The sequence below is a fragment of the Brachionichthys hirsutus genome, chromosome 4 (assembly GCF_040956055.1).
Source record: "Brachionichthys hirsutus isolate HB-005 chromosome 4, CSIRO-AGI_Bhir_v1, whole genome shotgun sequence".
Classification (NCBI taxonomy): domain Eukaryota; kingdom Metazoa; phylum Chordata; class Actinopteri; order Lophiiformes; family Brachionichthyidae; genus Brachionichthys; species Brachionichthys hirsutus.
The window spans coordinates 16,744,189-16,770,606 of NC_090900.1; the positions used below are offsets into that span (position 1 = coordinate 16,744,189).

General features: G+C 51.4%; 5 protein-coding genes across 5 annotated transcripts in view; 3 read left to right on the forward strand and 2 right to left on the reverse strand.

Moving 5' to 3' along the window:
* Positions 1-1,684, reverse strand: part of pold2 (polymerase (DNA directed), delta 2, regulatory subunit) — a 4,090-nt gene extending 2,406 nt beyond the window's left edge. Inside the window, 5 exon segments of the mRNA XM_068760630.1 lie at positions 22-136; positions 336-459; positions 543-664; positions 890-1,121; positions 1,565-1,684. Of these exon segments, the coding sequence (XP_068616731.1) occupies positions 22-136; positions 336-459; positions 543-664; positions 890-1,118 (590 nt within the window). The 5' untranslated portion in view covers positions 1,119-1,121; positions 1,565-1,684.
* Positions 1,685-2,013: 329 nt separating this feature from the next.
* On the forward strand, positions 2,014-3,339 carry LOC137893158 (non-POU domain-containing octamer-binding protein-like). The gene is given in 5 exon segments (XM_068738604.1): positions 2,014-2,061; positions 2,063-2,261; positions 2,264-3,004; positions 3,007-3,248; positions 3,250-3,339. Coding segments are annotated over 5 exon segments (1,320 nt in total).
* Positions 3,340-4,953: 1,614 nt separating this feature from the next.
* npc1l1 (NPC1-like 1) lies at positions 4,954-13,491 on the forward strand. Its single transcript, XM_068760983.1, has 21 exons — positions 4,954-4,995; positions 5,784-5,945; positions 6,024-6,938; positions 7,017-7,310; positions 7,386-7,609; positions 7,701-7,801; positions 7,884-8,056; positions 8,137-8,265; positions 8,651-8,833; positions 8,907-9,021; positions 9,096-9,361; positions 9,441-9,530; positions 9,591-9,781; positions 11,105-11,232; positions 11,334-11,451; positions 11,529-11,584; positions 11,663-11,813; positions 12,380-12,611; positions 12,704-12,817; positions 12,890-13,052; positions 13,129-13,491. The coding sequence occupies exons 1-21, from the start codon at positions 4,954-4,956 to the stop codon at positions 13,302-13,304; spliced, it is 4,023 nt and encodes a 1,340-aa protein (XP_068617084.1). The 3' UTR covers positions 13,305-13,491.
* Positions 13,492-13,712: 221 nt separating this feature from the next.
* lsm1 (LSM1, U6 small nuclear RNA associated) lies at positions 13,713-15,309 on the reverse strand. The gene is made up of 4 exons (XM_068738653.1): positions 15,158-15,309; positions 15,005-15,073; positions 14,800-14,915; positions 13,713-13,996 (listed from the first exon to the last, which is right to left on the reverse strand). The coding sequence occupies exons 1-4, from the start codon at positions 15,201-15,203 to the stop codon at positions 13,826-13,828; spliced, it is 402 nt and encodes a 133-aa protein (XP_068594754.1). The 5' UTR covers positions 15,204-15,309; the 3' UTR covers positions 13,713-13,825.
* Positions 15,310-15,995: 686 nt separating this feature from the next.
* bag4 (BCL2 associated athanogene 4) lies at positions 15,996-24,559 on the forward strand. Its single transcript, XM_068738618.1, has 5 exons — positions 15,996-16,135; positions 22,705-22,824; positions 22,988-23,197; positions 23,268-23,537; positions 23,677-24,559. The coding sequence occupies exons 1-5, from the start codon at positions 16,043-16,045 to the stop codon at positions 24,085-24,087; spliced, it is 1,104 nt and encodes a 367-aa protein (XP_068594719.1). The 5' UTR covers positions 15,996-16,042; the 3' UTR covers positions 24,088-24,559.
* Positions 24,560-26,418: the final 1,859 nt, after the last annotated feature.

Genomic DNA, 26,418 nt, shown 5'->3' on the forward strand with positions numbered 1-26,418 from the left:
TCCAGGTGTGCAGGTGTTCACCTGTCAGAGCTCAGTGCAGGTCGGGGCGTCTGCAGAGGAAGATCAGCCAAGCAGAAGTCCTCCACCGTCAGCTTCCCGTCACTCCGCTCAGCTCCATAGACGGCGAGGACGCTGCCTGGGAGAAGCCACGCCCCACAAGAAAGGTCACCCCGCCACGCACACACACACACACACACGCACACGCACACGCACACACACACGCACACGCACACGCACACACACACGCACACACCCACGTCACCACGGCTGCGTGGAGTTTTGTAATCAAGTTACTCAAATGTGTGGATCACCTTGTCACCACGATTGATCCTTACCTGTGACACACCTGTCTCGGTCTATCTTTCCCTCCAAGCGGATCCTCTGGAGCTCGTCCTCCAGGATGAGCTCGTCGCTTTCCCCGATGTATTTGGCTCGGGCAGGCTGAGGCAGCAGGTTGTGCTGAAGGAGATGAAACACGGAAGCATTCGTTTCATCCTGAGGGGATTGATCTTTTGATCTTGCAGATGGAGCGTGACGCTGACCTCATCGCTGATCTCTCTCAGGATGGACGGCTGCAGGTCCATTCGCTTGAACAGCGTTCCCACGATGCAGCAGCGCTCCCCGGCCTGAAGGTCACACAGCCTCCTGATCGGCACGTCTGACCCTGCAGACAGAAACACGGTACAGCCGCTTTACGCTTCATTATAACGTTTTATTCTTCATTAACTGTAAATGATTCCTTCATTTATTCCGTAACAAAAACAACCCGCTAGCAGTAAATAGACTTTTCTCAGGTGATCAGTATCTCATCAGCTCTGATTACAGCCTGTGGGAGGCGCGCCCCCCCCCCCCCCAGGTCTGCAGCATCATCCAGATGTAAGAAGCTCACCCCACTTCTGCCGGGCTCTCTCTGAGAGCAGCGGCCGCATCTGCATGAGCCTTGCGGCATAGATATGAGCGTACTGGCGGGTGAAGCTCCGCTCCCTCTCCCCGACCCTGAAGCGCTCGGAGCCGGACCTGTAGGCGGGCAACAGCCTCTCAAACACCGGGCCCTGGTCGTCCGGGGCGGGGCGGCTGAGCAGAGAGGAGCCGCCCTGGACGCTCAGCTCGGAGAACATGTCCTGAAGCAGGGCACCAAAACACGCTATGGGTTAGCATGCTAGCAGCCGAGCGCTAGCCTGTGGTTAGCATTACTGACACCCAAAAACACGCTATGGGTTAGCATGCTAGCAGCCGAGCGCTAGCCTGTGGTTAGCATTACTGACACCCAAAAACACGCTATGGGTTAGCATGCTAGCAGCCGAGCGCTAGCCTGTGGTTAGCATTACTGACACCCAAAAACACGCTATGGGTTAGCATGCTAACAGCCAAGCGCTAGCCTGTGGTCAGCATTACTGACACCCAAAAACACGCTATGGGTTAGCATGCTAGCAGCCGAGCGCTAGCCTGTGGTTAGCATTACTGACACCCAAAAACACGCTATGGGTTAGCATGCTAGCAGCCGAGCGCTAGCCTGTGGTTAGCATTACTGACACCCAGAAGAGCCGGCTGTGAAAGTATTTACCTTAGCGAGGGCCCGGCTTCGGGGCTGGGGGGTCACGCGTCACGTGTTTCCCTTCTTATATTCAGAATTATAACTAATTCCAGATTCCGCCGACTCTCCGTCAACTCAAAACAGAACCGATTCCCGCGAAATCCCTCGAGCGTATTCTCGCGAGAAAATGGGGGAAGAGAGAAAAAAGTAACGAATTAGTCAACGGAACGGAACGCACCGTAAACCGGACCGTGATTTAACGGATGTGGGACACAAAGGAACATAAAATAGAGAGAATATGCGACTTGATGAGCCGTTTCTCTTTATCTCTCGCCATCGCTTATAGGTGACGTCACGCGTCGCACGGAAATGAGGTCACGATTGCGTCGCGGTCGCCATTTTAGCGTTTCTTTGTGCGCGACTGCCCGATTTCGCATTTGTTTCATTTCATCGGCTCGGGTTTTAATTCTGTCCCCGAAATGCAAGGAAGCCGAGCCCACCAGCAGAACCACGGCCCCCCCCGCCCGGGGCGAGCAGAAGAAGCCCGGCGGGGCGAGCAGCAACGGCCAGCAGCCGGAGCCCGGCGAGCCGAGCAAGCCCAACGAGGCCCTCAGTCTGGACCTGCAGAGCTTCAGGAAGCCCGGCGAGAAGACCTTCACCCAGCGCAGCCGCCTGTTCGTGGGGAACCTCCCGACCGGGGTCACCGAGGACGACCTGGACCGGCTGTTCGCAAGTACGGGAAGGCCAGCGAGATCTTCGTCAACAAGGAACGGGGCTTCGGCTTCATCCGGCTGGAGACCCGGATCATCGCCGAGATCGCCCGAGCCGAGCTGGATGACACTCCGTTCAGAGGCAGGCCCATCCGGGTGAGGTTCGCGACCCACGGCGCCGCGCTGACCGTGAAGAACCTTCCCGAGTTCGTGTCCAACGAGCTCCTGGAGGAGGCCTTCGCCGTGTTCGGCCAGATCGAGCGCGCCGTGGTGATCGTGGACGACCGGGGGAGGCCGACCGGGAAGGGCATCGTGGAGTACACGTCCAAGCCCGCGGCCCGGAAGGCCCTGGACAAGTGCAGCGACGGCGCCTACCTGCTCAAGGCGTTCCCCCGACCCATCACGGTGGAGCCGATGGAGCAGCTCGACGAAGAGGAGGGCCTGTCGGAGAAGCTGATCAATAAGAACCAGCCCTACCACAAGGAGCGGGAGCAGCCGCCACGCTTCGCCCAGCCGGGCTCCTTCGAGTTCGAGTACGCCATGCGCTGGAAGGCCCTGATGGAGATGGAGAAGCAGCAGTACGAGATGGTGGACCGCAACATGAAGGAGGCCCAGGAGAAGCTGGAGGCCGAGATGGAGGCGGGCCGGCACGAGCATCAGGTGATGCTGATGCGGCAGGACCTGCTGAGGAGGCAGGAGGAGCTCCGGAGGATGGAGGAGCTCCACAGTCAGGAGGTGCAAAAGAGGAAGCAGGCCGAGCTCCGCAGGAGGAGGAGCGCCGGAGGAGGGAGGAGGAGATGAGGATGCGCGGCGAGGAGATGATGAAGAGGCAGCAGGAGGGCTTCAGAGGAGGCTTCCCCGAGAACCGGGAGCAGGAGCTCCGGATGCACATGAACAGGAACGCTCTGAGCGGGAGCGCCGGTGCTGCTGGGGCTCCGGGCATGGCTGCAGAGAACTCCCCCCTGGTGGCGGGACCTGGCAACAACAACATGCCCGGGGGCCAGGGGGGGCAGGGGGGCCAGGGGGGCAGGGGGGCTTCCCCAGGGGCCTCCCGGGCCGGGAGACTACGGACCAAGCAAGCAGCGCAGATTTTGAATGAGTTTTAAAGTTACTTCTTCAGCGTTGCATGTTTTTCTACTTTACTTGAGTTGTTTAATACTAACCCCCCCTGTGCCCCCCCCCCCCCCCCTAAATGTATTCTCCATCCGGATGCAGACATGTTGACTTATCTGGAATAAATGCCTGAATCCTGCCGGTCGCTCTGTTCATGATGTCATCGCTGACCTGTGACGGCTTCTCCTCAGCGAATCAGGAACCGGTTAATCGGTCTGGTGTATTGATCAGTCCGCAGCAGCATTGATAGATACTGATCCGGTGAATTCTTAGTTCAGGATTAACCCCTAGTGCTTCCTGGAAGTTAAGGCGTGCCTTCAGACTCCACCCACCAGGACATCCCGGGACAGCCTCCGTCCAGACTGGGGGGACCACAATGAGGTGACGCTGGGGGCGGAGACTATGGTTCTATTTACAGGTGAGTTAAAGTTGACCAACTCATTCAGATTCCTGCTCCGGTCTGACCTTAGGGTTAAAGGTCATTCATCTCTGCCAATCGAGGTATTAAACATTTAAATGTTGCTTCCATTCACATCTGAGGCGTATTGTTGTTGCCATAGCAACTCCTGACTGGAACCGCCATCTGTTTGGTTCAAAAACTCAGTTTAAACTAGAAAAGCCCCCAGAGAGCACAGACCTCCCCCAAGTAGCTCGTCCCCCTCCTAACTGGATCAGCGCCAGAAGGTTCTAGATCGTTCTTGGTGTCTTTATACACCAACATGAAAAACAAAGTGGTTCCAGAAATGGGTTTAATGTTAAAGTAATAATTTTCACTCAGAATTTAACCATCCAGGATGTTCTTGTCATCCTGCTGACGAGGTAGAGGAAGAGAGGGATGAAGGGGAGGACGATGCAAAGGACAGGGTGAAGTGGAGAAGGTTGGGTTGCTGTGGCGACCCCTCAGGGGACAAGCAGACAGTACCGTAGTAGTGGTAGTAGTACTAGCCCTTTACTACAAATCAAATCAGAGAGGTTCTCCAGGATCCATATCAGGAACTTCAGAAGATCAATTTGACTGAATCCGGATCTGATCTCAGGTCAGTCTGGACCAGGATTATCCACAAGTCCTGAGAGACAAAAGAAGGGGCATAGTACTCTGTCCGGTGCGTCCCTCCACCGCGTTGCGGGACTGAAGCTGTTCCTTATCAATGAGGACGTATCAGGTAATCCACCTTCGCCCTGCCAGCCTTGATGAGGGACGACCTCTGCCGTGACCTTGACATGTGATAACGGCGTGATCGTGGAAGTGGCGTGGCGTTGTCGATGCACAACTCGGTTCTGGAACCGGGTGCGGCCGTTACTTCGGTTTCTCACGCCTGCTTTTCATAACCCCAGAAAATGTTAATGATCAAACGCAGGAATTGATCATCCGTAGCTGTGATTGGCCAGCCGTCACATCTCGCCAGATAAGAAAGGTGTGACGTCACCAGCACGTCCTCATGGTTCCACCCCCCTCCCGGCCCTGTTAGACGGACTGAGGGGACGGGAGAGGACGTCTCGCACCCACACAGCTCCTGGTCTTCTGAATGTCCCTGGTGGGCCCTGATCCAGACCTGAGGAACCTGTGAGGAACCTGTGAGGAACCTGTGAGGAACCATGTTCCACGTCCCCGCCCTCATCGCTCTGCTGACCTGTGTGGTAAGTCCTTCACCTGAAGGTCCAGCTGGAGGAGCACCGCTGAGCTCCTGACTGTCTCTCAGGTGTCCTGTTGAGAGGAATGATATTCAGTTACACACACACCTGCTGGAACGAGGTGTGTGTGTGTGTGTGTGTGTGTGTGTGTGTGTGTGGCCCTGGAATGAACTGGCGGCTTGTCCGGGGTGTAGCCCGCCTCTCGTCCGTTGGCTGCTTGGCTGGGCTCCAGCCTGACCCGGTACCGGTACCGGTCCCGGACAAAGCGGCAGGAAGAGGAATGAAGGAATGGACTCGACATGACAGGAAACACGAAATGATTTACTCTGTAAATTCTAATCATGTGATTAGAATATTTTAATCTATTTTATTCCTATTTAAGAAAAGATGTTGGTCGTCACCAAAAATACTTTCAATTTGTGACCGATAAAAATCTGGAGGTAAAACCGCTCCAGTTGTTTAGCAGGGCCTGGATGAATTCATGCTTTCTGTCTGAATGAACACATGAATTACCTGGATTATCTCAGATTACTCAAGAGAACAGCGGTAATATAGAATATATATATATAATATAAACGCCCACAAGTCATGAGATTTATCAACGGTGTGAAAATGTCCTCATCACTAAACGGCGACTTTAAAATACTTTCATTGATGAACTCTTTTCCGTTTCCTGCGACGTGGAGCTCGAGTTGATCGGACACGGCCCAGATGTTTCACCATTGATCAGCCTAAACTCCGCCTTTAACGGTGTCCGTCATGCGCTAACACGCCCTCCTCTTCCTCACCTGCAGGCGCTGTCGGAGGCCCAGCACGAGGCAGGCTACTGCACCTTCTACGAGGAGTGTGGCTATAACCCCCTCGTGGAGGGCAGCCTCATCGACGCCATCGTGCCCTGCTACAACTACACCCCCGCCCTGGGCCTCGCGGGGGCCCACTACAGGAAACTCAAGAAGGTCCGTACCCTGGAGCGTTAGAGCAGGATGGACGCTGGTGTCTGATTTGGTGTCTAACCGCACCTGTGCTCGCTGCAGGTGTGTCCCATGCTGGACCGAGGCGAGGGCAACACGTACGCCTGCTGCTCCGCCAAACAGCTGTCGTCGCTGGAAGCCAGTCTCGCCTTGTCCAAGGTCCTGCTGCTCCGTTGCCCTTCCTGTGCTGAGAACTTTGCCCACCTGCACTGCATCAACACCTGTAGCCCCAACCAGAGTCAGACAGTGAAGGTTACGAAGGTCATGAACATCACGAGCTTTGACAACGCCACGAAGGAGGCCGTGGTTTCCTACCAGGCCTTCCTCAGCACCGCTTTTGCAGACGGCGCCTTCCAGTCCTGTAAAAGTGTTCGTATTCCGGCTACAGGGGGATTCGCTATTGCCACCATGTGTGGTCGGTACGGGGCCACGCTGTGTACCCCCCAGCGCTGGTACGACTTCCAGGGAGATTCCAGTAATGGGCTGGCTCCACTGGACATAGACTTCCGCCTGGTGCAGGAGGGCAACGCCGAGGGGCTGCCTGAGGGTGTGGTTCCCTACAATGGGCGGGCGCTGAAGTGCAATGAGACGATGCCATCCGGAGGACAGGCCTGTTCCTGCCAGGACTGTAAGGAGTCGTGCCCAAAGATTCCACATCCTGCTCCGCCTCCCGGCCCTTTCAGGCTGCTGGCGGTCGATGGCTTCCTCGTCATTTCGATTATCTTACTCTGTGTCCTGGTGCTCGCATTCCTTTCATACTTGTCCATTACCTACGCGGTGAGGTCTCGGCGAAGAAAGGATGAAGAGAAAGGGAGGAGAACTGTTAAAGGCAAAGACCAGAACAGCAACGATGTGGCCCAACAGGTTATTGATCCATCAGAGGTGACATGTGCTGACAGGAACAGCCTGGCTGCTCAGGCGTTCCTGAGATCTCGCTTTCAGATTTGGGGAACCGTCATGGCTACTTATCCACTCACGGTTGGTTCCACTTTAAAAACACTTTAGGAAAAGCACCTGGAAGAAGATTTCCCTGTTAATATTTAGTCTCTTCTCAAGGTCCTCCTGTTGTCGGCTGTGGTCGTGGTTGTTTTCTCTGCTGGCCTCAGGTCCATTGAGCTCACCACTGATCCGGTGGAGCTATGGTCTGCTCCCGACAGCCGCGCCCGCCAGGAGAAAGACTACCACGACAGTCACTTTGGCCCTTTCTTCAGGACCAACCAGCTGATTCTGACCGCGCCTGGCAGAAAGGGACAGATTTATGACTCTTTGTTGTTTGGACTGCAGAACTTTAGTGGAATTGTATCCAAAGACCTCATCATTGAGCTGCTGGAGCTCCAGAAACAAATACAGGTACATCATCCCAGATTCAAGTCTGACCATTGAAACGGTTGGTGACAACGTGACGCTTCTTCTCTTCCAATTTAGGACCTGGAGTTCTGGTCAGAGGATCTGAACCGCACAGCGAGTCTGAAGGATGTGTGTTTTGCACCCCTGAACCCATCCAACCCGTCCCTGGTGGACTGTGCAGTCAATGGCTTGCCCCAATACTTCCAGAATAGCCTGAAGAACATTAACGACAAGGTGAACATGACTGAGCTGGGCGTGACCAAAGAGGTGGACTGGAGAGACCATCTAATCTACTGCTTCAAGTAAGGACTAATCAATATCTAAATGTGTGAAAGCAGTAAAAAATCCACGTTGATATGAAACCTTCCTTTGTCTTCCTCCATTACTCTCAAGTTCTCCGATGTCCTTCAAGGACATCACTGATTTAGGGATGAGCTGCATGGCTGATTACGGCGCTCCAGTCTTCCCCTTTTTGGCTGTAGGAGGCTACGAGAGTGAGCGACCTTCTTTCCCGTCTTTCACGCATACCTGAAACATGATAACACAAGTGAACTTTCCGTGTCTTACTTTTTCCAGATGAAGACTACACCAATTCTGAAGCCTTAATCCTGACCTTCTCTCTCAACAACTATCCTCGTGGCAGCACAAAGTTTAAGGTGGCGATGCAGTGGGAGAAAGAGTTCCTTAAAATTGTCCAAGACTACCAGAAAAGGCCTGCCAGCAACTTTACATTTGCATACATGGCTGAGGTACGGTAGAATCTGGGGTCACAGCGTCTTCTCTTTCTCTGTCACCACCCAAACCTAACCCTCAACCCCCCTGTCCCCAGAGGTCTCTGGAGGACGAGATTAACCGGACAACAGCAGAGGACATTCCCATCTTCATGATCAGCTATGCTGTAATCTTTGTTTACATTGCTGTGGCTCTGGGGGAGTACTCTTCTTGGAGACGCGTCCTGGTAAGACGTCAGAGAAGGACGTCCGCCTTCAATACTTCACATTATTCATCTTGATGGGGCGGCAGCGGGCTGGGAAGCGTCCACCGGTTCACCGGTTCAAGACCCAGCCCAAACGGAATGAGGAGCGTGTGCTGGTGGCTGGAGAGGGGCCAGTTTTGCCCTCAGAGCACTGCCGAGGTGCCCTTGAGCAAGGCACCCCCCATTGCCCCGGGTGCACCAGGACGTTGCTTAGCGCCTGTGATGTGAAAACAGTGCTAATCACATGTGTGATAGAGTGCTGTGTCATCAGCGTAGAGCTTATCGCTAAAGCAGCTTTATTGGCCGTACAGAAGATACAGACGAGGTTCAGGGAGTGGAACGTGCGTCTGAATTATTATCTCTGCAGGTTGACTCCAAGTTCCTGGTGGGTCTGGGTGGGATCCTGGTGGTCGCCTGCTCCGTCCTGGCCTCCATGGGCTTCTACTCCTGGGTTGGAATCCCTTCCTCACTGGTCATTCTGCAAGTTGTGCCTTTCCTGGTGCTCGCTGTTGGTGCTGACAACATCTTCATCTTCGTCCTGGAGTACCAGGTGTGTGTTTCTGTGCATCATGAATGCGGTGTTGCTGATGCTTCGGTCATGTGATCATAGTGACGTCTTGCAGAGAGATGTGCGTCGGCCTGGTGAAAAGAGGGAGGAGCAGATTGGTCGTGTCCTTGGAAACGTGGCTCCCAGCATGCTCCTCTGCAGTCTCTCCGAGTCGGTGTGCTTCTTTCTGGGTAGGACTGTTGACCAAGTGACCGACATGGGAACTGCCAAATAGTGGGCTTGAATGCACCGGTTTGCATCCCAGGGGCGCTGTCCACCATGCCGGCGGTGAAGGCCTTCGCTCTGTACGCTGCCCTCGCTCTGCTCATGGACTTCGTCCTTCAGATGACGGCCTTCGTGGCGCTGCTGTCTCTGGATGTGCGGCGCCAGGATAGCAACCGTTGTGAACTGTTCTGCTGCGTTACGGTATCATCCCGACATACCAAGAAGCCCACCGAGGGCTTCCTGCTGCCATTCATGAGGAGATACTACGCCCCCGTTTTACTGAACCGTTACACCAGGGCCATCGTGGTAAAGCCACTTCCTTTGAGCCGAACAGCAGCTCGTGCTCCGACACCTTTTATATCTGTGGAATACATTCTGTCCTCAGATGCTGCTTTTTATCTCCATGCTGTCCGGATCCTTCTTCCTCATGTTTCACGTGACCGTGGGTCTGGATCAGGAGCTGGCTATGCCTCAGGTAGGGTTTACACACAGTCCTGTTCCAGTGCAATCTGGACCACTTCTGTTTTTGTTGCAGGGCTCCTACATGCTGCAATATTTCCAGTACCTGCACAAATACTTGGAGGTCGGTGTCCCCATTTATTTTGTGACAAAAAGGGGATTCAACTTTAGAACAAAGGAGGGCATGAATGCCGTCTGCTCCAGTGTGGGCTGCGATCAGTTCTCGCTGACCCAGAAGATCCACTACGCCACCGACTATCCTGAAAAGTGAGTCTGCCGCCACCGTGCTTGGTACTTGTTGCAGTTTTCTGCATTTGTCCTTCAAATATGTGTTTTTCACTGACAGATCCTTGAACCTGCTGCTATCATGGCAGCAACCTCTTACATACTAGTCATCAGCCAATCAGATCAGTTAATCATAAACGGAGTTATCAGATAACGACACCTCTGATTGATTGTGCCAGGAAGGGAGACCAAATACCCGAAACATCCCCTGTAGTCTGTCGTCCGACTGATGAAGAGCTTCTGGCCAAACTATGAAGATAAAGAGCAGAGAAAAAGACTCGGAAAAAGGGCTAGAACAAGACGTGGGGGAAGATACTAGGAAACAGACTAGAATAAAGACAAAGAAGATTAAAATAAAGACGACAATAAAGACTAGAAAAGAAATCCCAGAATAAAGATTATAATTAGGACATGCTAGAAAAAGATAAGAACAGTGTAAGGGAAATAAAGTCTAGATTAAAGAACAAAATAAAGACTTGAATACATTCTATAACAGAATGATAGAAGAGAATAAGGACCAGAACCCCCATGAACCAATCTGCAGTGGACAGAGGTTTATTACCCCGTGACCACCGTGAGATATCAGAACCAGTACCTGTCGCGTCCTCGGCTTATTATCATCCAGTTTATCTGTCGCTTTATCGAACCGATATAAACTTCTGCTCATAAAAGGCCGGACGAAAAGACGAAAGGCCGCTGTCCAAATGTCAGCTGGAAAAGAGCGATCAATCATTTCATAAGGCTCCGAGGACACCCCGTCCCGCCCCGGAGACACCATGACGTCCATCAGTCCACGTGTTGCTGTGAGCAACCGTCTTCTGAAGGGGCGTTCAGAGACCACATCACAGCAGAGGGACCTGAACCCACCTCAGCTCACGTCAAGTTCAGGATCTCCAGGACTCCGTGAATAGACCACGCCCCCTGCTATAAAAGACTGACGGCGCCATCAGCCTGCGCAGACGGAAGTATTTCGTGCGACTGACGTTCCCAAGACAACAAATTGTTGTTTTGAAGAGAGTCTCTGAGTTTTAGTGGTCTGAGTAACCACAGCCTGGGGGGGGTACAGGTGTGTTTCTGGACAGCTATTAGTGAGGCCCCGCCTTTGACAGTCGTTTTCAGATAGGCGCGTGTGATTGGTCGATGAGCGATGTCGTATTGACAGTGTTGGGGTCATTTCGGGTGTAAATGATGCCACAGAAGTGATTCTGAGGTCACAAAGGTGAACTGTTGGTGGATTATTCTGTCCATCCTGCTGCTGTCCCGCCTCACTGTCGTGTCATCGATGACATCACTCATCACCTGCAGGTCCTACATCTCTATTCCTGCCAACTCCTGGGTGGACGATTTCATCGACTGGCTGAACCCCGCGTCCAGATGTTGTCGCCTGTACAGCAAATATCCAGATATTGGAAAGTTCTGCCCTGCAAGTGAAGGTTAGCCTCACCTGAGTACCCCGCCCACCCACCTATGGAATGTTCCATTAACCCGCCCACCCACCTATGGAATGTTCCATTAACCCTTGCTCTCCCAACAGAGGCGGACATCTGTCATGGGAAATGCATGCCTTTTTCTCTCAGGCCCAGCGTGGAACAGTTCGATCGTTTCCTGCCTCACTTCTTGGGCAACAGGCCCGACCTGCAGTGCCCCAAAGGGTGAGAACCGCCGCCGTATGTTTGGACGCGTGCTGGAGGTGTGAACACGTGGTCACCTTTTGGTGCCTTCTCCTCAGCGGTCTGGGGGCCTACGACACAGCTGTGGTGATGGACGACAGCGGAGAGATTATAGGTATCACCGTCCAGAAGCCGTCCAGAGGTTGGTGTCCTCTGGGGGACGATGACAGTCTGTCTCCCTGTGCATTTCCAGCCTCTCGGTTCATGGCCTACCACACTCCGCTAACCAACTCCCAGGAGTTCACCAACGCCCTGCTGAAGGCCAGAGAGCTCGCCCGCAACATCACCGAGGGCATGAGGCGGATACCGGGCACCTCGCCCGACTTCGAAGTGTTTCCTTACACGTAGGTTCTTCCTATCTCTGCAGACGCCACCCTTCCTCTGACCCGTACTCTCCTGACCCGTACTCCTGACCCGTACTCTCCTACCCGTACTCTCCTACCCGTACTCTCCTGACCCGTACGCTCCTGACCCGTACTCTCCTACCCGTACTCTCCTGACCCGTACTCTCCTGACCCGTACTCCTGACCCGTACTCTTCTACCCGTACTCTCCTACCCGTACTCTCCTGACCCGTACTCTCCTGACCCGTACTCTCCTGACCCGTACTCTCCTGACCCGTACTCTCCTGACCCGTACTCTCCTGACCCGTACTCTCCTGACCCGTACTCTTCTACCCGTACTCTCCTGACCCGTACTCCTGACCCGTACTCTTCTACCCGTACTCTCCTGACCCGTACTCTCCTGACCCGTACTCTCCTGACCCGTACTCTCCTGACCCGTACTCCTGACCCGTACTCTCCTGACCCGTACTCTCCTGACCCGTACTCTCCTGACCCGTACTCTCCTGACCCGTACTCTCCTGACCTGTATCTCCTGACCCGCATTACTCCTGTCCCCCTTTCCTCCAGGGTGACTAACGTGTTCTATGAGCAGTACCTGGCCATCGTACCGGAGGGGCTCTTTAACATCTCGTTGTGTCTGCTGCCCACTTTCGTCGTCTGCTGCCTGCTGTTGGGGTTGGACTTGCGCTCCGGCCTCCTGAATCTCGTCACCATAGTGATGATCATCGTGGATACAGTTGGTGTCATGACCTTATGGGGCATTGATTACAACGCGGTGGCCCTCATCAACCTGGTCACGGTAAAAACGTCGTTCGGCGTTTGGCCTTCCTGCTCTACTGAAAAACCACATGAAAGCAAACGCGTTCACCGTGACCCCCGTCCCGTCTCCAGGCGGTGGGCATCTCCGTGGAGTTCGTGTCCCACATGACCAGATCCTTCGCGCTCAGCACTAAAGCCACGCGTGTGGAAAGAGCTGCAGAGGCCACGGCCGAGATGGGCAGCGCGGTGAGTAGCTGCAGGGACGGACTCGCGTGTGGCTCCTCCCACGTCCTCTGAGACCGAGATGCTCGTCTTCAGGTGTTTGCTGGCGTCGCTATGACCAACCTGCCCGGCATCCTCGTGTTGGCGTTTGCCAAAGCCCAGCTCATCCTGATCTTCTTCTTCCGGTTGAACTTGGTCATCACGCTGTTGGGGATGGCTCACGGACTCGTATTCCTGCCGGTGCTGCTCAGCTACTTCGGTGCGTACTGCGCACGTTAGCCGCGTTAGCGGCAGACGCGGGCGTCGTAAAAGCCACCTGCTTGTCCGTCCCTCAGGTCCCACCTTGAATAAAGCCGTGTTGCTGCAGCTCCAGCAGGACAAAGAAGCGTCCAGGAAGCAGCTGGAGGCGAGGAACGCGAAACACGCGTACGATAACGTGAGCTACGAGGCTAGCGAGACACAGCGGGACCAGAACTTCAAAGCCTCCAAAGAGCCAGCGCGAGAACCATGATACCTGAACCGTGTATTGATCTGTGATTATATAAACCTCTTAATCTTAACCCACGTTCCCCTCATTGACCACGAACCCTAACAGGCGCCTGAGTAAACACCTCCACGCCGAATGAACTACAGCAGTACTTCAGTCGGAACCGGTCCAGTGGGCGCCGCAGCCAAACAAAAGGGGGAGGGGCCGATGTTCTGGAATTAGTGTTTTTAAATGAAGGTAATTATTTTGTGTGACTCTTACATCACACTGTTTACAGTGATTTAATGGAACGTGCACGCCAACATTCATTTTCTTCAATGCTGTAAAATACGCAGAATAAAAACTATCTTAATGCTTCGGACTCGTACTACGTTCATTCGGCGCTGACGTTTGGGTCGGGTAACACAAGAGTTCTCCAGACACACCTTCATGATGGAACTCAACTCTTTAATGCTGCAGGTGGACGTCGGGTCCAAATCAAACGATCCTGAACTCAAATTCACACAAAAAGACAACCGTGTCGCACGCCGGCGAGGAGGCGGTCCTCAGTACTCGTCCAGGTTGTCGGCTTTGGGGACGGACAGGCCTCGGTCCTTCAGCACCTGCAGCTTCACCTTGTCTGTCTCCTGCTTGGCTTGCTGCTGGACCCGCTGCTCCTCCAGGATCTGCTCGATGGAGACCTGCTGCAGGAGCGCGCTGCAGGATCTGTCCACGTCCTGCGGAGACGGAGACACGTCACGGGTCAGCCGAGGTCAAACTCACAATGACCCACTAGAGGGGGCTCCGTCTGGACCCAGCCCTGTGGAGGCCCGCCTCCACCAATCTGACCAGAGCACCGATCAATCATCGAGAACCCAAACTAAAGGGCTCCTTCGGCGGCGGCGTCTGGATGACATCACAAAGTACGGCGATATTCAAATGAATGTTTTTGGGATTTAAACTAATTTTGTAGATCTGGGCCAGCGTGGTTCTGGTCGATATGGGCCTGGGTACCACTGGATCTGGGGCCAGCGTGGTTCTGGTCGATATGGGCCTGGGTACCACTGGATCTGGGGCCAGCGTGGTTCCAGTGGATCTGGGACCAGCGTGGTTCTGGTCAATATGGGCCTGGGTACCACTGGATCTGGGGCCAGCGTGGTTCTGGTCAATATGGGCCTGGGTACCACTGGATCTGGGACCTTTAGATTCAAGACCCATTTTCAGATCCGTGTTTCAGGACACAGCAGAATGTTGTCGGATCCCTGCTGTCGGATCCTGGTGCTGGATCCTGCTGTCGGATCCTGGTACCGGATCCTGGTACCGGATCCTGTCTCTGTGTTTTCATTCACTGCTTTGTCAGGTTTACAAAGGTAAAAGTAAAAGCAGGCGGGACGACATCATCCAGAGGAGGTACCGACACCGGTACCGGTCCATGAGGAGGAGAACTCCTGCTGATGGAGGACACTGGAGACACGAGACCCAACTGGTCCTGATTAAAGGACAACCTGGACCAGACGGTGGTTCTGACCGGCCCACTTACTATCTCTCCGAGCAGAACCACGTTCTCTCCTCTCACGATGAAGATCCCTCTGGGAATGTCGCCGAACCGTTTGCCCACGTGGATCCGCTCGACCGTCTGATGAAAAACCAGGTTTGCTGGAAAGGACACGAACAAAGCGAGCGAGGGCTACCGGTTATTGATTAGATCTCTCTACGTCAGAAAGGGGCGGTGAATGACGTCATACCGAACTGATCGATGCTCCGCAGGTAACCGATCAGCGTCCTGCCATCTCGTAGGAGCACCAGGTGCTTCTCTGCAGAACACAACACAGCGGGAACAGGTTCGGGTCACAACACGATGCGGAACCGAACCGAACCGGATCCTCCGTCGAACTTACTGTCGATGTCGTCGATGAGGCTCGCCGTCCCCGGTACGTAATTCATCTTCGTGTTTTAAATGTTACGTCACGCCATAGATGAACCAAAGCGCTTCTTTGAAGCGGAGAACAGGAAGCGTCTTCATGCACTTCCGGGGCACACTTCCGGTAGACGTTTAACCCTTTAATCCGCGTCACTGTTTTAGTGCTTTAAGAACGTTTGTGTTCGTGAACGTTACACAAAAGAGGAACGTTGTGGGAATTTAAATATTAATTCATATAACAAAATACCCTTTCCTATTGGTCTATCGTGCCTACTGATGCACACGTGACACCAAAGATCGTATAAAACTGGACAGTGCCGCGATGTGAAACCCGACAGGGGCGTTACGAGACGTAAAGGTGTTCACTTCAACACATATTATTAATAACTCCAATCTCAGGTTATTAAATTACTTAAAATGTGTGTACTTCTGAATTCAGCAGCAACAACAACAACAACAATCACCATCGTCATCATTGTCAACTAGTCGCCCTCTGGTGGTCAGATGTGTGAACCTCTACTACTATTGGTAGTAGAGGTTGCTTAGAATTTGTGTAAAAAATACTATTCTTAACGTACTCCATAACATGCTTAATAATAAATGTGTGCATAAATCAATCAATGACAAACACAGATCAGATCAGTTGGATCTAGTCACACAAAAGAACGCCAGAGTGAGACGTCTGTGTTTTTACACCAGCTCATCCAGGACAGGATTTCCTGCGTTGGTGTCGGTCCAGCGTTTCCGGTCCCCGGTCCCCGGTCCCCGGTCCCCGGTAGAACTGCTGAAAGCTCGGGCTTGTTATTAGCTTGGACTTTGAACTATGGCGGATGACAGGACGGCGGCTGGTGGAGCTTAGCTGATGCTTCAGTCCAATCAGGCGGGTCCTCGGCGTGGAGCAGAACCCGAGCAGAACCCGGTCCACGACCCGGTCCGCGACCCGGTCCACGCGATGGTGAGTGAGAGGCGTGTTTAATTCATCTTCAACACGCCTCCTGCTAGCTTGCGTCACGCTCGCTGCACGGCTAACGAAGCTAGCTGGCGTTATGTAACAGCGTATACGCGCATCTGTATGACGTCACGATGGATGATGATTAATCAATCAATCAATCAAATCTTTATTGCAGACACAATGGTCCAATTAAAAAAACACATAACATTTACAACGTTAGCTAGTAATCCTACAATAACATCAGGTACCAATGACACCAAATACCTGAGTTAAACTTCACAGGCTTAGGCTTGGCTGAGTCAGTGTTCTGATGATGTCATTCCCTGAGTCATCTAGGGAATGACATCATCATTAAATGCCAATCCCAGTGGCGGGCGGTCAGGGCCTGCAAGGCCTTCTCTGCTTGCCTAGCATAACCGGAAATCAAGAATACATGATTATATTTATGATAAAATCTATTTAATTTTATGTATATATATATATATTCTTCACATTCATGTCATATTATATTCCAGTGATGTATTTTTAGGTGAGAGTTTTTATCCAATCAGAATTCAGCTAGCTTGTGTTGCCAGGCGGATTTCATAGTACCAGAGACCTTCATAATCAGCGCCGCTTGCCGTCTGTGTTGTGTGAGTGGACGGGCTCGTAGAGTTCAGTTGATAGACAGTTGCGATAGCCAATCAGATCACGAGTTGGTGAAACAAGTCCTTCCTGCATGTCTCACGTTACAAGTCAATAACGCGTCCTGTGATTCTTGAAAGGCCATTTTCAAGACGGACCTTTACAGGTTAGCTAGCTCTCGTGAGCCGACGTCGTCCCACTCCGGAGCTAGCTAACCTGTCCCAGGTGAGGAAAGGATTAGTACGCCGCTTCCAGGCTTCAAACTTTTGGCTTACGGCTTCCGAGAGTCGCTGCAAATTGTTCTGCTGGGAATGCCTTTTGTTTGCAAGGGATCGATTTAATGTTTGGAGCAACACTGGATTTAGGAACTTTAAGGAAGGAGAATGGATTTTGTTTTCAAATAACTGTTTTGGGGGACAGCCGTTTGGTGAGTACCAACATTTTATTTATTTAACATGATAACGAAATAAAATCACAGATATACTGTAAATGCAATGTGTGTAAATAATGTGGCGCGCCGGTGCAGCTGTGTGATTGTAGTGGAAGTACGACACGTTGTGTTGCAGTCTTTCTTGTATTAAACTGCAAGTTTGCAATTTAAAGCTTCATGGTGGACTTTAAAACGTTTTGGACAAATAATGTTAAATTCCCTTTTATTTATAACTTTGATAGTACCACGTATAGTGATAAGTTTTAATTGCTGATGCAGTTTATTGATTTTTAAATGCTCCGGAAAAAATATCCTGTGTTGTACACGATTGAGGTGATGCAACACCCAGTAGTGCGTAAGTGTGTGTTTGTACATTATTTCTAAAGCCGTGGTGTCATAAATGATGGTATTATGAGGGGTATTTATTCAAGTCGGACTAAGTAGGACTTCACTGAAGGCCTAGGTGTAAAATGCACCTCCCGCCACTGGGCGGTGCATAATAAATAATAAACCTGTATGCAGGTGTCTCAGCTGAGCATTAAGGGCGTTAACCCCGACACCACAGAACATCTCACTGGCGCTGGACCATCTGGGCTTCCTGAGAAGTATCCGCATGCAGTCATTGTACGCCACCCTCAACTTCTGCATGCTGGCCTGTTTGTACTTGATCCACAAGGGGGCAGTATAGAGCGGCGTACAAAAGGCCCTGAAGAGGGTGACTTTGACCGCTTCAGAGCAAAAACTAAATTTCTTCTTCAGCATGTTGGCCTGCGCATACAGCATCCGCCGCTGGTCATTGATCATGTGATTATCGTCTCCCGGCTGGTCATTGATGATGTGATTATCGTCTCCCGGCTGGTCATTGATCATGTGATTATCGTCTCCCGGCTGGTCATTGATCATGTGATCATCGTCTCCCGGCTGGTCATTGATCATGTGATCATCGTCTCCCGGCTGGTCATTGATCATGTGATTATCGTCTCCCGGCTGGTCATTGATCATGTGATTATCGTCTCCCGGCTGGTCATTGATCATGTGATTATCGTCTCCCGGCTGGTCATTGATGATGTGATTATCGTCTCCCGGCTGGTCATTGATGATGTGATTATCGTCTCCCGGCTGGTCATTGATGATGTGGCCCAGATATTTAGTTCTGCTGCAGACAGACAGCACTTGCCCTGACAGATAAAAGTTTGGGAAGTCCAAACCCGTATCCTCTCTGGTTCTGCAGACCATGACGGCACTCTTCTTGGCATTATGCTTTACATCAAACACTCTTCTTGGCATTATGCTTTACATCAAACACTCTTCTTGGCATTATGCTTTACATCAAACACTCTTCTTGGCATTATACTTTACATCAAACACTCTTCTTGGCATTATGCTTTACATCAAACACTCTTCTTGGCATTATGCTTTACATCAAACACTCTTCTTGGCATTATGCTTTACATCAAACCCGATGCCATAGCCAGTGCATCTGTCCAGGAGCTGCTCGGGGACAATATGGCCAGGTCGTCAGCATACATGAAGCGATTGATCAAGGTGTCACCAAGCATACAACCAGTGTTCCAGCTGTTGAGCTGCACAGAGAGATCATGCATGTAGAAGCTAAAAAGTACCGGAGAAAGAAGCCCACCCTGGCGGACACCGTCCCCCACAGTAAAACAAGTACAGTCAAAGAGTAGCATGTATTACGGTACAAGTACAGTCACACAGTAGCATGTATACTATTTTAAATGCCAATCCCATTTTGAGCTGTTTAACCCTGTCTTCTACCCTGATCCATTTTAGGCTAGAAAAATGTCCAGGAAGAAGGTGGGTCATGAGCCCCAGATTGAGGAGTAGCCGAATGAGTTTTTTTTGGGAAGTTTGTTCAAACTGCTTCATGACCGTAGACGTCAGAGCCACTGGCCGGAAGTTACTGAGTGTGGTCGGTTCGCTGGTTTTGGCAACAGGCACCACCACAGAGCGCTTCCATGAAGACGGCACCTTCTGCTGGGACGGGGACATGTTAAAAATGTTAGTAAAAATGGGGCCCAGCTGCTCACCACGAGTTGACCACTGATGTGGTCAGGCCAGGACTTTTTTTCCGCTTACATTTTTTGAAACACTGGATGACATCGTTTTCACCAGAGAAAGGGTTCTGAGGAGGAGCAGACGTGAGACATTCTTTTAACTCTCTGTGTTTATTGCTAAAGTCAGAGACGTCAAATCTTACAAAGAAGTCATTGAGGCTCTGAGCCAGCTCAGGGTCCGAGCTATACCCGGTCAGCCGAACCGTCTTCCTTTTGCATTCTTTGGTACCAGTGATCGTTTTCATGCTGTCCCAAACAGAGCCCAGATTGTTCATTTTGAGCTGACTCTCTATCTTCTCTTTTTGCAGGCCCTAATTTCACACTTAATTTCCTTCTGCAGGTCAAACAGGAGTTCCTGCTTCCCTTCTCTGAAGGACAATGGCGCCGAGCACGGCCATCTCGGTGCTCTTACTCATCACGTGAAGCTTGGCCGTTCATCAGCTTCTCAGTGATGTTCTTGGACTTTAGAAGATTGTCTTGCATTGTCTCGAGGCGCTCCTCTAGTGCTTTGATTTTGACAGAATGCGCCACCTCAAGCTCTTTTATTTCTGTCTCATGCTGAAGAGAAGATTCCTGTAGTTTTCTCTTGAGTTTTTCTGTGATCTTGTCCTTTGCCTCATTAATTGATGAACATTTAGTGATGTACTCCTTGAGTCCATTGATTCTGATACAATACAACTTCTCAAGCTCTTCTACTTTCCGGTCATACTTATCAGGTGAGGCTTTCGAATCTCTCTTCAGATTCTCAGTGATGTTCTTTGGATCTTTCATCGTCTCGAGGCGCTCCTCTAGTGCTTTAATTTTGACACAACACGCCTCATGCTCTATTTCTTTCTGATTCTGAAGAGAAGACACTTCCAGTTCTCGCTTGAGATTCTCTATCATCTTGTCCTTTTCAGTATTATTTGCCAAAGTTTCGGTGATGTGCTCTTTCACTCTATTGATTTTGACACAATGCAACTTCGCAAGCTCTTTTTTCATCCCTTCATTTTTACCATTTGAAGCTTCCAAATCACTCATAAGCTGACCAATGATGTTCCTGTACTTTAAAAGGTCGTCTTTCATTGTCTTGATGCACTTCTCTAGCGCTTTAAGTTTGACAGAGTGCGCCTCCTCACGCTCTGCCATTTCTTTCTTGTCCTTTTTGGTGTTATCGGCTGTCATTTTAGCAATGCTGTGTTTCATTGCATAGTATCGCATAATGCGTTGGACATCTGTTGGTTTCATGTCTGGAAGAAGAAAGCCGACTAGAGCTTCAAGTTTGTTTGATTGAATAGCTTCCTTTAATCTTTTACAGATTGTATAATCCAGAAGCTTCAATTTGATTTTCTTTTCGTAATATTCCAGCTCTTCATACAGCTTTGTGATGAACTTTTTGTACTCATCTTTCCTCACCTGAGCGGTTGGGAATCTTAACTTCATGTTTTTATTGTAATCTTACAACTAGCATTGCTGTAGCTAGCTCAACTGTTTTATAGGCTTTGCTTGAACGTGACATCAAAGCTTTCCTTTGATGTTGGTCTAGTCCAGGCATGGGCAAACCCAGGCCCGGGGGCCATATGCGGCCCGTTGGTCTTTTTAATCCGGCCCGCCAAACTTGTCCAAATTATATCATTAAATAAAATTGTATTGTAATTAAACCTTGTTCATTTGACCTTTTCCCTGTAATGTTACCTGTAAAAGGCCAAATCCTTTAATGCAATAGCTTTCATGTGTCATTCATATTAGCTCATATTATACTCCATCCATCTGTTCTTGGTCCGGCCCCTCTGTCAAATTTTAGAACCTATTGTGGCCCGCGAGTCAAAAGGTTTGCCCACCCCTGGTCTAGTCTTTTTGAACCTGCTTAACCATTATAACTTTGGACATCAAAGCTTTCCTTTGATGTTCAAAGTTATAATGGTTAAGCAGGTTCAAAAAGACTAGACCAGTTGGGAGCTCACATTGCAGCAAAATCTTCTTCCTATTTCGGCTTTTCCCGTCAGAGGTTGCCACAGCAAATCAACATTTTAGTCGACAAATCAACTCTCGACATTTATCCGGGCGGGACCGGCTCAAGGACCGCAAGGGCTTTTTTGAAATGCTCCTCTTAGACAGGATGTTTGACTTTATTTGTACTGTAATACATGCATCTGTGTGACTGTACTTGTACTCTAACATTCTACCTAATAAATATATTCATCATCATCATCATCATCAAGGGAGACACTACCCGAATAACTGCCAAAAACAAATACAAGAAAAGCATTTTAGAGAGTGCAGACCTCCGCCGAGCAGCTCATTCCCCTCATCATTGGATTTACACTGTCCCCATGGTGATCTGGATCATCAAAAGGTTCTAAATTGTTGTTGTAAAGGGACAAAAATTGTGAATTAACTTCATCACATTACAATGTATTTTTCTGTTGATGCATGCATTATAAAGTCTCTCATACAAAGTTGGCTTTGATGCTCCTCTTCAAAGCACCTGGAGTTTTGTTCTTTTGAATCCGTCAATGGGGTTTTCAATGTTAAAATTGACACATGACTGTCAAATTCCATAAACATCGGTGATGAATATATTTATTAGATAGAATGTTACAGTACAAGTACAGTAAACGGTAGCATGTATTACAGTACAAGTACAGTCAAACATCCTGTCTCAGAGGAGCATTTCTACAAAGCCCTTGCGGTTTTGTTTCCGTTGAAAGTCCTTCGTACATAAATCATCGACATTTAACAGTACCAATAAAATAAAAATAAATTACTCAATTGATGCGGAATAACAATAAAATAAAAAGACACTTAATATGTACAACGTAGGTGGACAAAAGGGGGGGGGGGGGGGTTGATCCGGAGAGAGTCGTGATGACTATCTCCGTTTCTGTCCCCCTAAAAGGTGTATTTTTAGGGCCTTTTTGAAGGAGGCCAAAGAGGTGCATGTTTTGAGGGCGGGAGTCAAACAGTTCCACCATTAGGGGGCAGTATTGTAAAAAGATGATTTACCCATGTTAGTCCTGTAGGAGGGGGTAACCAGGTTGTTGTTTGAGCTCCCTCTAGTGTTGTGGCTGTGGGTGTCACTAAATCTGTGGAGGTGTTTATTCAGGTATGCAGGGATTGAGGGGACTGAGGGCAGAGCTGCATTGACTATTTTAAATGCCAATCCCATTTTGAGCTGTTTAACCCTGTCTTCTACCCTGAGCCATTTTAGGCTAGCAAAATGTCCAGGAAGAAGGTGGGTCATGGGCCCCAGATTGAGGAGTAGCCGAATCAGCTTGTTTTGGGAAGTTCGGAGCCTGGTTTTCAGGGACACTTTGATGTTGGAATACCAGGAGGTGCTAGCATATTCAAAAAGGGGCTGAACGAGGCTCCAGAAAGAGTCCAGAGAAAAGTAGACATGATCACCCAGCTTTACCTGCTCGGGTCCATTCAGAGCCGGTCCCGTTGTTTGTTGTCCTCAGGATGCCCCCCAGTACCCGGGTTACCCTCCTCACTACTGGTACCCCCAGGCTCACTCCTCGGGACACTATACAAGCACCGACCCGTCTGGATCAGAGGTGCAGCCCCAGTTCAGCTCACAGGTACCGCTCAGGACCCAGATCCATCAGCTGGTTCTGGTTATTTACTGAGTGTAAATGTCCTCGTTGTCCTTTCATCCCACACAGACATGCGTGATCTAGAGTGGACTCACACGCATGTCCGTCATCTTCACCTGTCTTCACCTGTCTTCACCTGTCTTTTCAGGTGCTGCCCAGCGCGTACCCCAACAGTCATGACGTCTACGGCCCGTCTCAGAGTCAGTACCCAACAAGGAGCTTCCACCCATCCAACCCGTTCTACTGCTCCGACCCTCAGAGGCTGGCCCTGGGTCCTTATCCCAGCCAGGGCTGCCCTGTGGTGCCGCCTGGGGGGCCGTCTGGGCAGCCCCACTACCCTGGTGCCCACTGTCAGGGGGTGAGTCCACCGGAACACAGCATCTCTGCACGGTTCACTTTCAAACCCAAACTCTGAACCTCCTCTGTAGGGTGCCGGGTTCCCCGCCGGACCGTACCCCCACTACAGTGAAAGCGGTCATATAATGCCTCCAACCCCCCCCTACCCCACGGGGCAGCCCCTCCACCCAAGCCCTCAGGCAGACGCTTGGGCTCGTCCTGGGGCGTTTGCATCCGCACAGCATCAATGGCAGCCGGGGCAGCAGCCCCCACTAAACCACTATGGAAATCCTGTCCGAGCAGCACCCCCCCCTGCCTGGCCCGGGTCCGGAACCGGGGCGCCACCGCCTTACCAAGCCAAGGTACGGACCTGAAATGGTCGCACTGACATGAGACGGGGGGGGGGGGGGGGGTCTTCAGCACCGTTTCCAGAAATGATATGTCAGCTGGGGGGGGTCGAGCCGTCCTTCCAACTAAGTGTTTGAAGTCTTTGTCTTGTAGGACCAGCAGGGACCTGAACCCAGGCCAGCCCCGTCCCAGAATGGAAAGCCTGCTGGTGTAAGTTCACCTCCCCAACTGTATAAGAAAACCAGACAAGGAGAGCCCAACCCGTCGGAAGGTGAGCCCCCGCCCTCAGCCCCAGGAGCTCCGCCTACTGGCCAGACTGGAGCTCCGCCCCTGATGGTCCAGCAGGTCATGGCCAGAGTTCTGCTGCTTCAGGAGGACGTTGACGAGTTCGTTGGCAGAAAGACGGACAAGAGCTATCGGTGTCTGGAAGAGCTGCTGACCAAGGAGCTGCTGCTGCTGGACTCTGTGGAGACTCGGGGACAAGAGGACATTCGTCAAGCCCGAAAGGAGGCCGTCCAGAGGATCCAGGCCATCCTGGACCGGCTGGAGAAGAAAGCCTTCTGATCATGGGACAGAGGGTCCCTCCTCCACGGGACTAGTTCTGTTCCTTGGAGCTCAGTTGTCTTCAGGTTTTCCCACCATGATGTAACGTTCCTGCAGCGGAAGGCGGAAGCCCCGCCCCCGGGGCCGGATGCTTGTGGAGCATCCCGCTGCATCCATCGCACAGGAAGGTGAACGCACTCATCATCCAGGTTGTCTTTATGCTGTCCCTCAGGATTATGGGTCGGTCCGTCCTGGTCTCACCTATCTAATCTCAGTCCGTCGCCAGAGCCCCGCCCTTCCACCTGTCTGCAGGAAGTGCTTCTTCACTTGCATGCTGTGATGCAGCACCAGCACCAGAACCCAGATGAGTGGACCCCCCACTGGTTGCTGCCCCATTGCTCTGCCTGCTGGAGGACAGGAAGTGATTACCTCTACCAGGGCGGCCATGTTTAGATGGAAATGAAAACGGTTACCAGAGGAACATCATGACAGTCGGGGGGGGGGGGGGGGGGGGGTGTTCTTTCATGACGTGATTCTTTACGCTGCCTTTTGTTTTTTATGCTGCACAACATGACAGCGGCTTAATGTCTGGCTTTTAAATGGCGCTCTGCTCCTCCTCTGCTCCTCCTCCTGCTGCTCCTGCTCCTGCTGCTCCTGCTGCTCCTGCTGCTCCTGCTCCTGCTGCTCCTGCTGCTCCTGCTGCTCCTGCTGCTCCTCCTCCTCCTCCTGCTGCTCCTGCTCCTCCTGCTCCTCCTCCTGCGCTCCTCCTCCTGCTGCTCCTCCTCCTGCTGCTCCTGCTCCTCCTCCTGCGCTCCTCCTCCTGCTGCTCCTGCTCCTCCTCCTGCTCCTCCTGCTCCTCCTCCTCCTCCTGCTGCTCCACGTGGAAGTGTTCATGTGTGTTAAAGCGGGGCTGTTACTCCCTCTGCAGACCCCCCCCCCCCCCCCCTTTACTTTAACATGCTTCTGCAGATCAGTGCAATGAGGACCTGAACCAGGCTCAAACTCCTGACTGACCTCATGAAGCTTAGTGGGGGGGTCCAGGTTCTGGGGTGAGGGTGGGGGGCCTGAAGCAGGGATTATTATTCTGTGGTGATGGATTAGATAGGTGTCGTATTTCCGATGGTTTTCTATGATTCAAAATAAAGAAACTCACCAGCTTTGCATGAAAAGGAGGCGTGTCCTGTGTTCACTTCCTGTTTCCAACTCGAGATGGGACTGGGAAAGATCGGAATGTTTCAGACCTGCGATCGCCTGGACTTTATTTAACTGTTTCATGCACAGAGTGTTTGATGGCTGATTGATCAGCAGGAAGATGAATTGGCTTCGGGCCGCCGCCGGCCTGCGTGGGCCCAGAACCCGTTGACCTCTGAACGGCGGCGCCGTGCTCGCTGAGATCGAGTGATCCTTTATTGATCTGGTGGAACGTGGGTTCCGGTACTGCGCACGTTGCCGTAAACTCACTTTAACGGCTCTCCACCATCAGGATTGATCTTCCGCTGATGAGTGTTCGTCAGGTGATGAAGGGTCGGCTCTGGTGCCGTGTTGCCCGGAGTCTTCCTCGCGTGTTCCCTGAATGCTCCTGTGTTTAGACAGTTATCACCACATCTGGACTTACAGAATCAACAGAACCAAAGTTCAGAACCAGCCAGCTTCATCAAAGCTCAAGCGTGACGGGACCAAAAGTTAACGCAGTCCCCAGACAGGGACACGAAGTATCTGAGACAGTCTTTGACTTTGACAGCGTCCCTCATTCCTGTCTCAAACAGATGCTGCAGGACAGCGTCCCTCATTTCTGTCTCAAACATGCTGCAGGACAGCGTCCCTCATTCCTGTCTCAAACAGATGCTGCAGGACAGCGTCCCTCATTTCTGTCTCAAACATGCTGCAGGACAGCGTCCCTCATTTCTGTCTCAAGCAGATGCTGCAGGACAGCGTCCCTCATTTCTGTCTCAAACAGATGCTGCAGGACAGCGTCCCTCTTTTCTGTCTCAAACAGATGCTGCAGGACAGCGTCCCTCTTTTCTGTCTCAAGCAGATGCTGCAGGACAGCGTCCCTCTTTTCTGTCTCAAGCAGCTCTGTCAGAAACGCCTCTGAGAACGAAATTGAAACTAAGTTCATCGCAATGAATGTGCATGCATGTGCATGTTCCCCCTCTGTGACATCACAGGGGGGGAGATTACAGACCTACCCAAACTACGCAGGATTCGCTGGATGGTCTATTTTGTGTGCTTTGGGTCAGTAATGACCCGAAACCTCCATAATGGGGACCTTCAAAGATTTCAATGCCCTTGTCCCAGCTGGAATAGGAGACGTATGGTGCCGGTGCGATCGACGGTCCGAGCCCTTGGAGC

What these genes read in the sequence shown, in the direction of transcription:
- npc1l1 (XM_068760983.1), top strand. Translation starts at nt 4,954, where the DNA reads ATGTTCCACGTCCCCGCCCTCATCGCTCTGCTGACCTGTGTG. An exon ending in TCGCTCTGCTGACCTGTGTG is followed by an intron (nt 4,996 to 5,783) that starts GTAAGTCCTTCA and finishes CCTCACCTGCAG; the next exon opens with GCGCTGTCGGAGGCCCAGCA. An exon ending in GGTGCTGCTCAGCTACTTCG is followed by an intron (nt 13,053 to 13,128) that starts GTGCGTACTGCG and finishes TCCGTCCCTCAG; the next exon opens with GTCCCACCTTGAATAAAGCC.
- lsm1 (XM_068738653.1), bottom strand. Translation starts at nt 15,203, where the DNA reads ATGAATTACGTACCGGGGACGGCGAGCCTCATCGACGACATCGACA. An exon ending in CCTCATCGACGACATCGACA is followed by an intron (nt 15,074 to 15,157) that starts GTAAGTTCGACG and finishes TGTGTTCTGCAG; the next exon opens with AGAAGCACCTGGTGCTCCTA. An exon ending in TGGTTCTGCTCGGAGAGATA is followed by an intron (nt 13,997 to 14,799) that starts GTAAGTGGGCCG and finishes CCGTCTCCGCAG; the next exon opens with GACGTGGACAGATCCTGCAG.
- bag4 (XM_068738618.1), top strand. Translation starts at nt 16,043, where the DNA reads ATGCTTCAGTCCAATCAGGCGGGTCCTCGGCGTGGAGCAGAACCCGAG. An exon ending in GCGACCCGGTCCACGCGATG is followed by an intron (nt 16,136 to 22,704) that starts GTGAGTGAGAGG and finishes TGTTGTCCTCAG; the next exon opens with GATGCCCCCCAGTACCCGGG. An exon ending in AGCCCCAGTTCAGCTCACAG is followed by an intron (nt 22,825 to 22,987) that starts GTACCGCTCAGG and finishes CTGTCTTTTCAG; the next exon opens with GTGCTGCCCAGCGCGTACCC.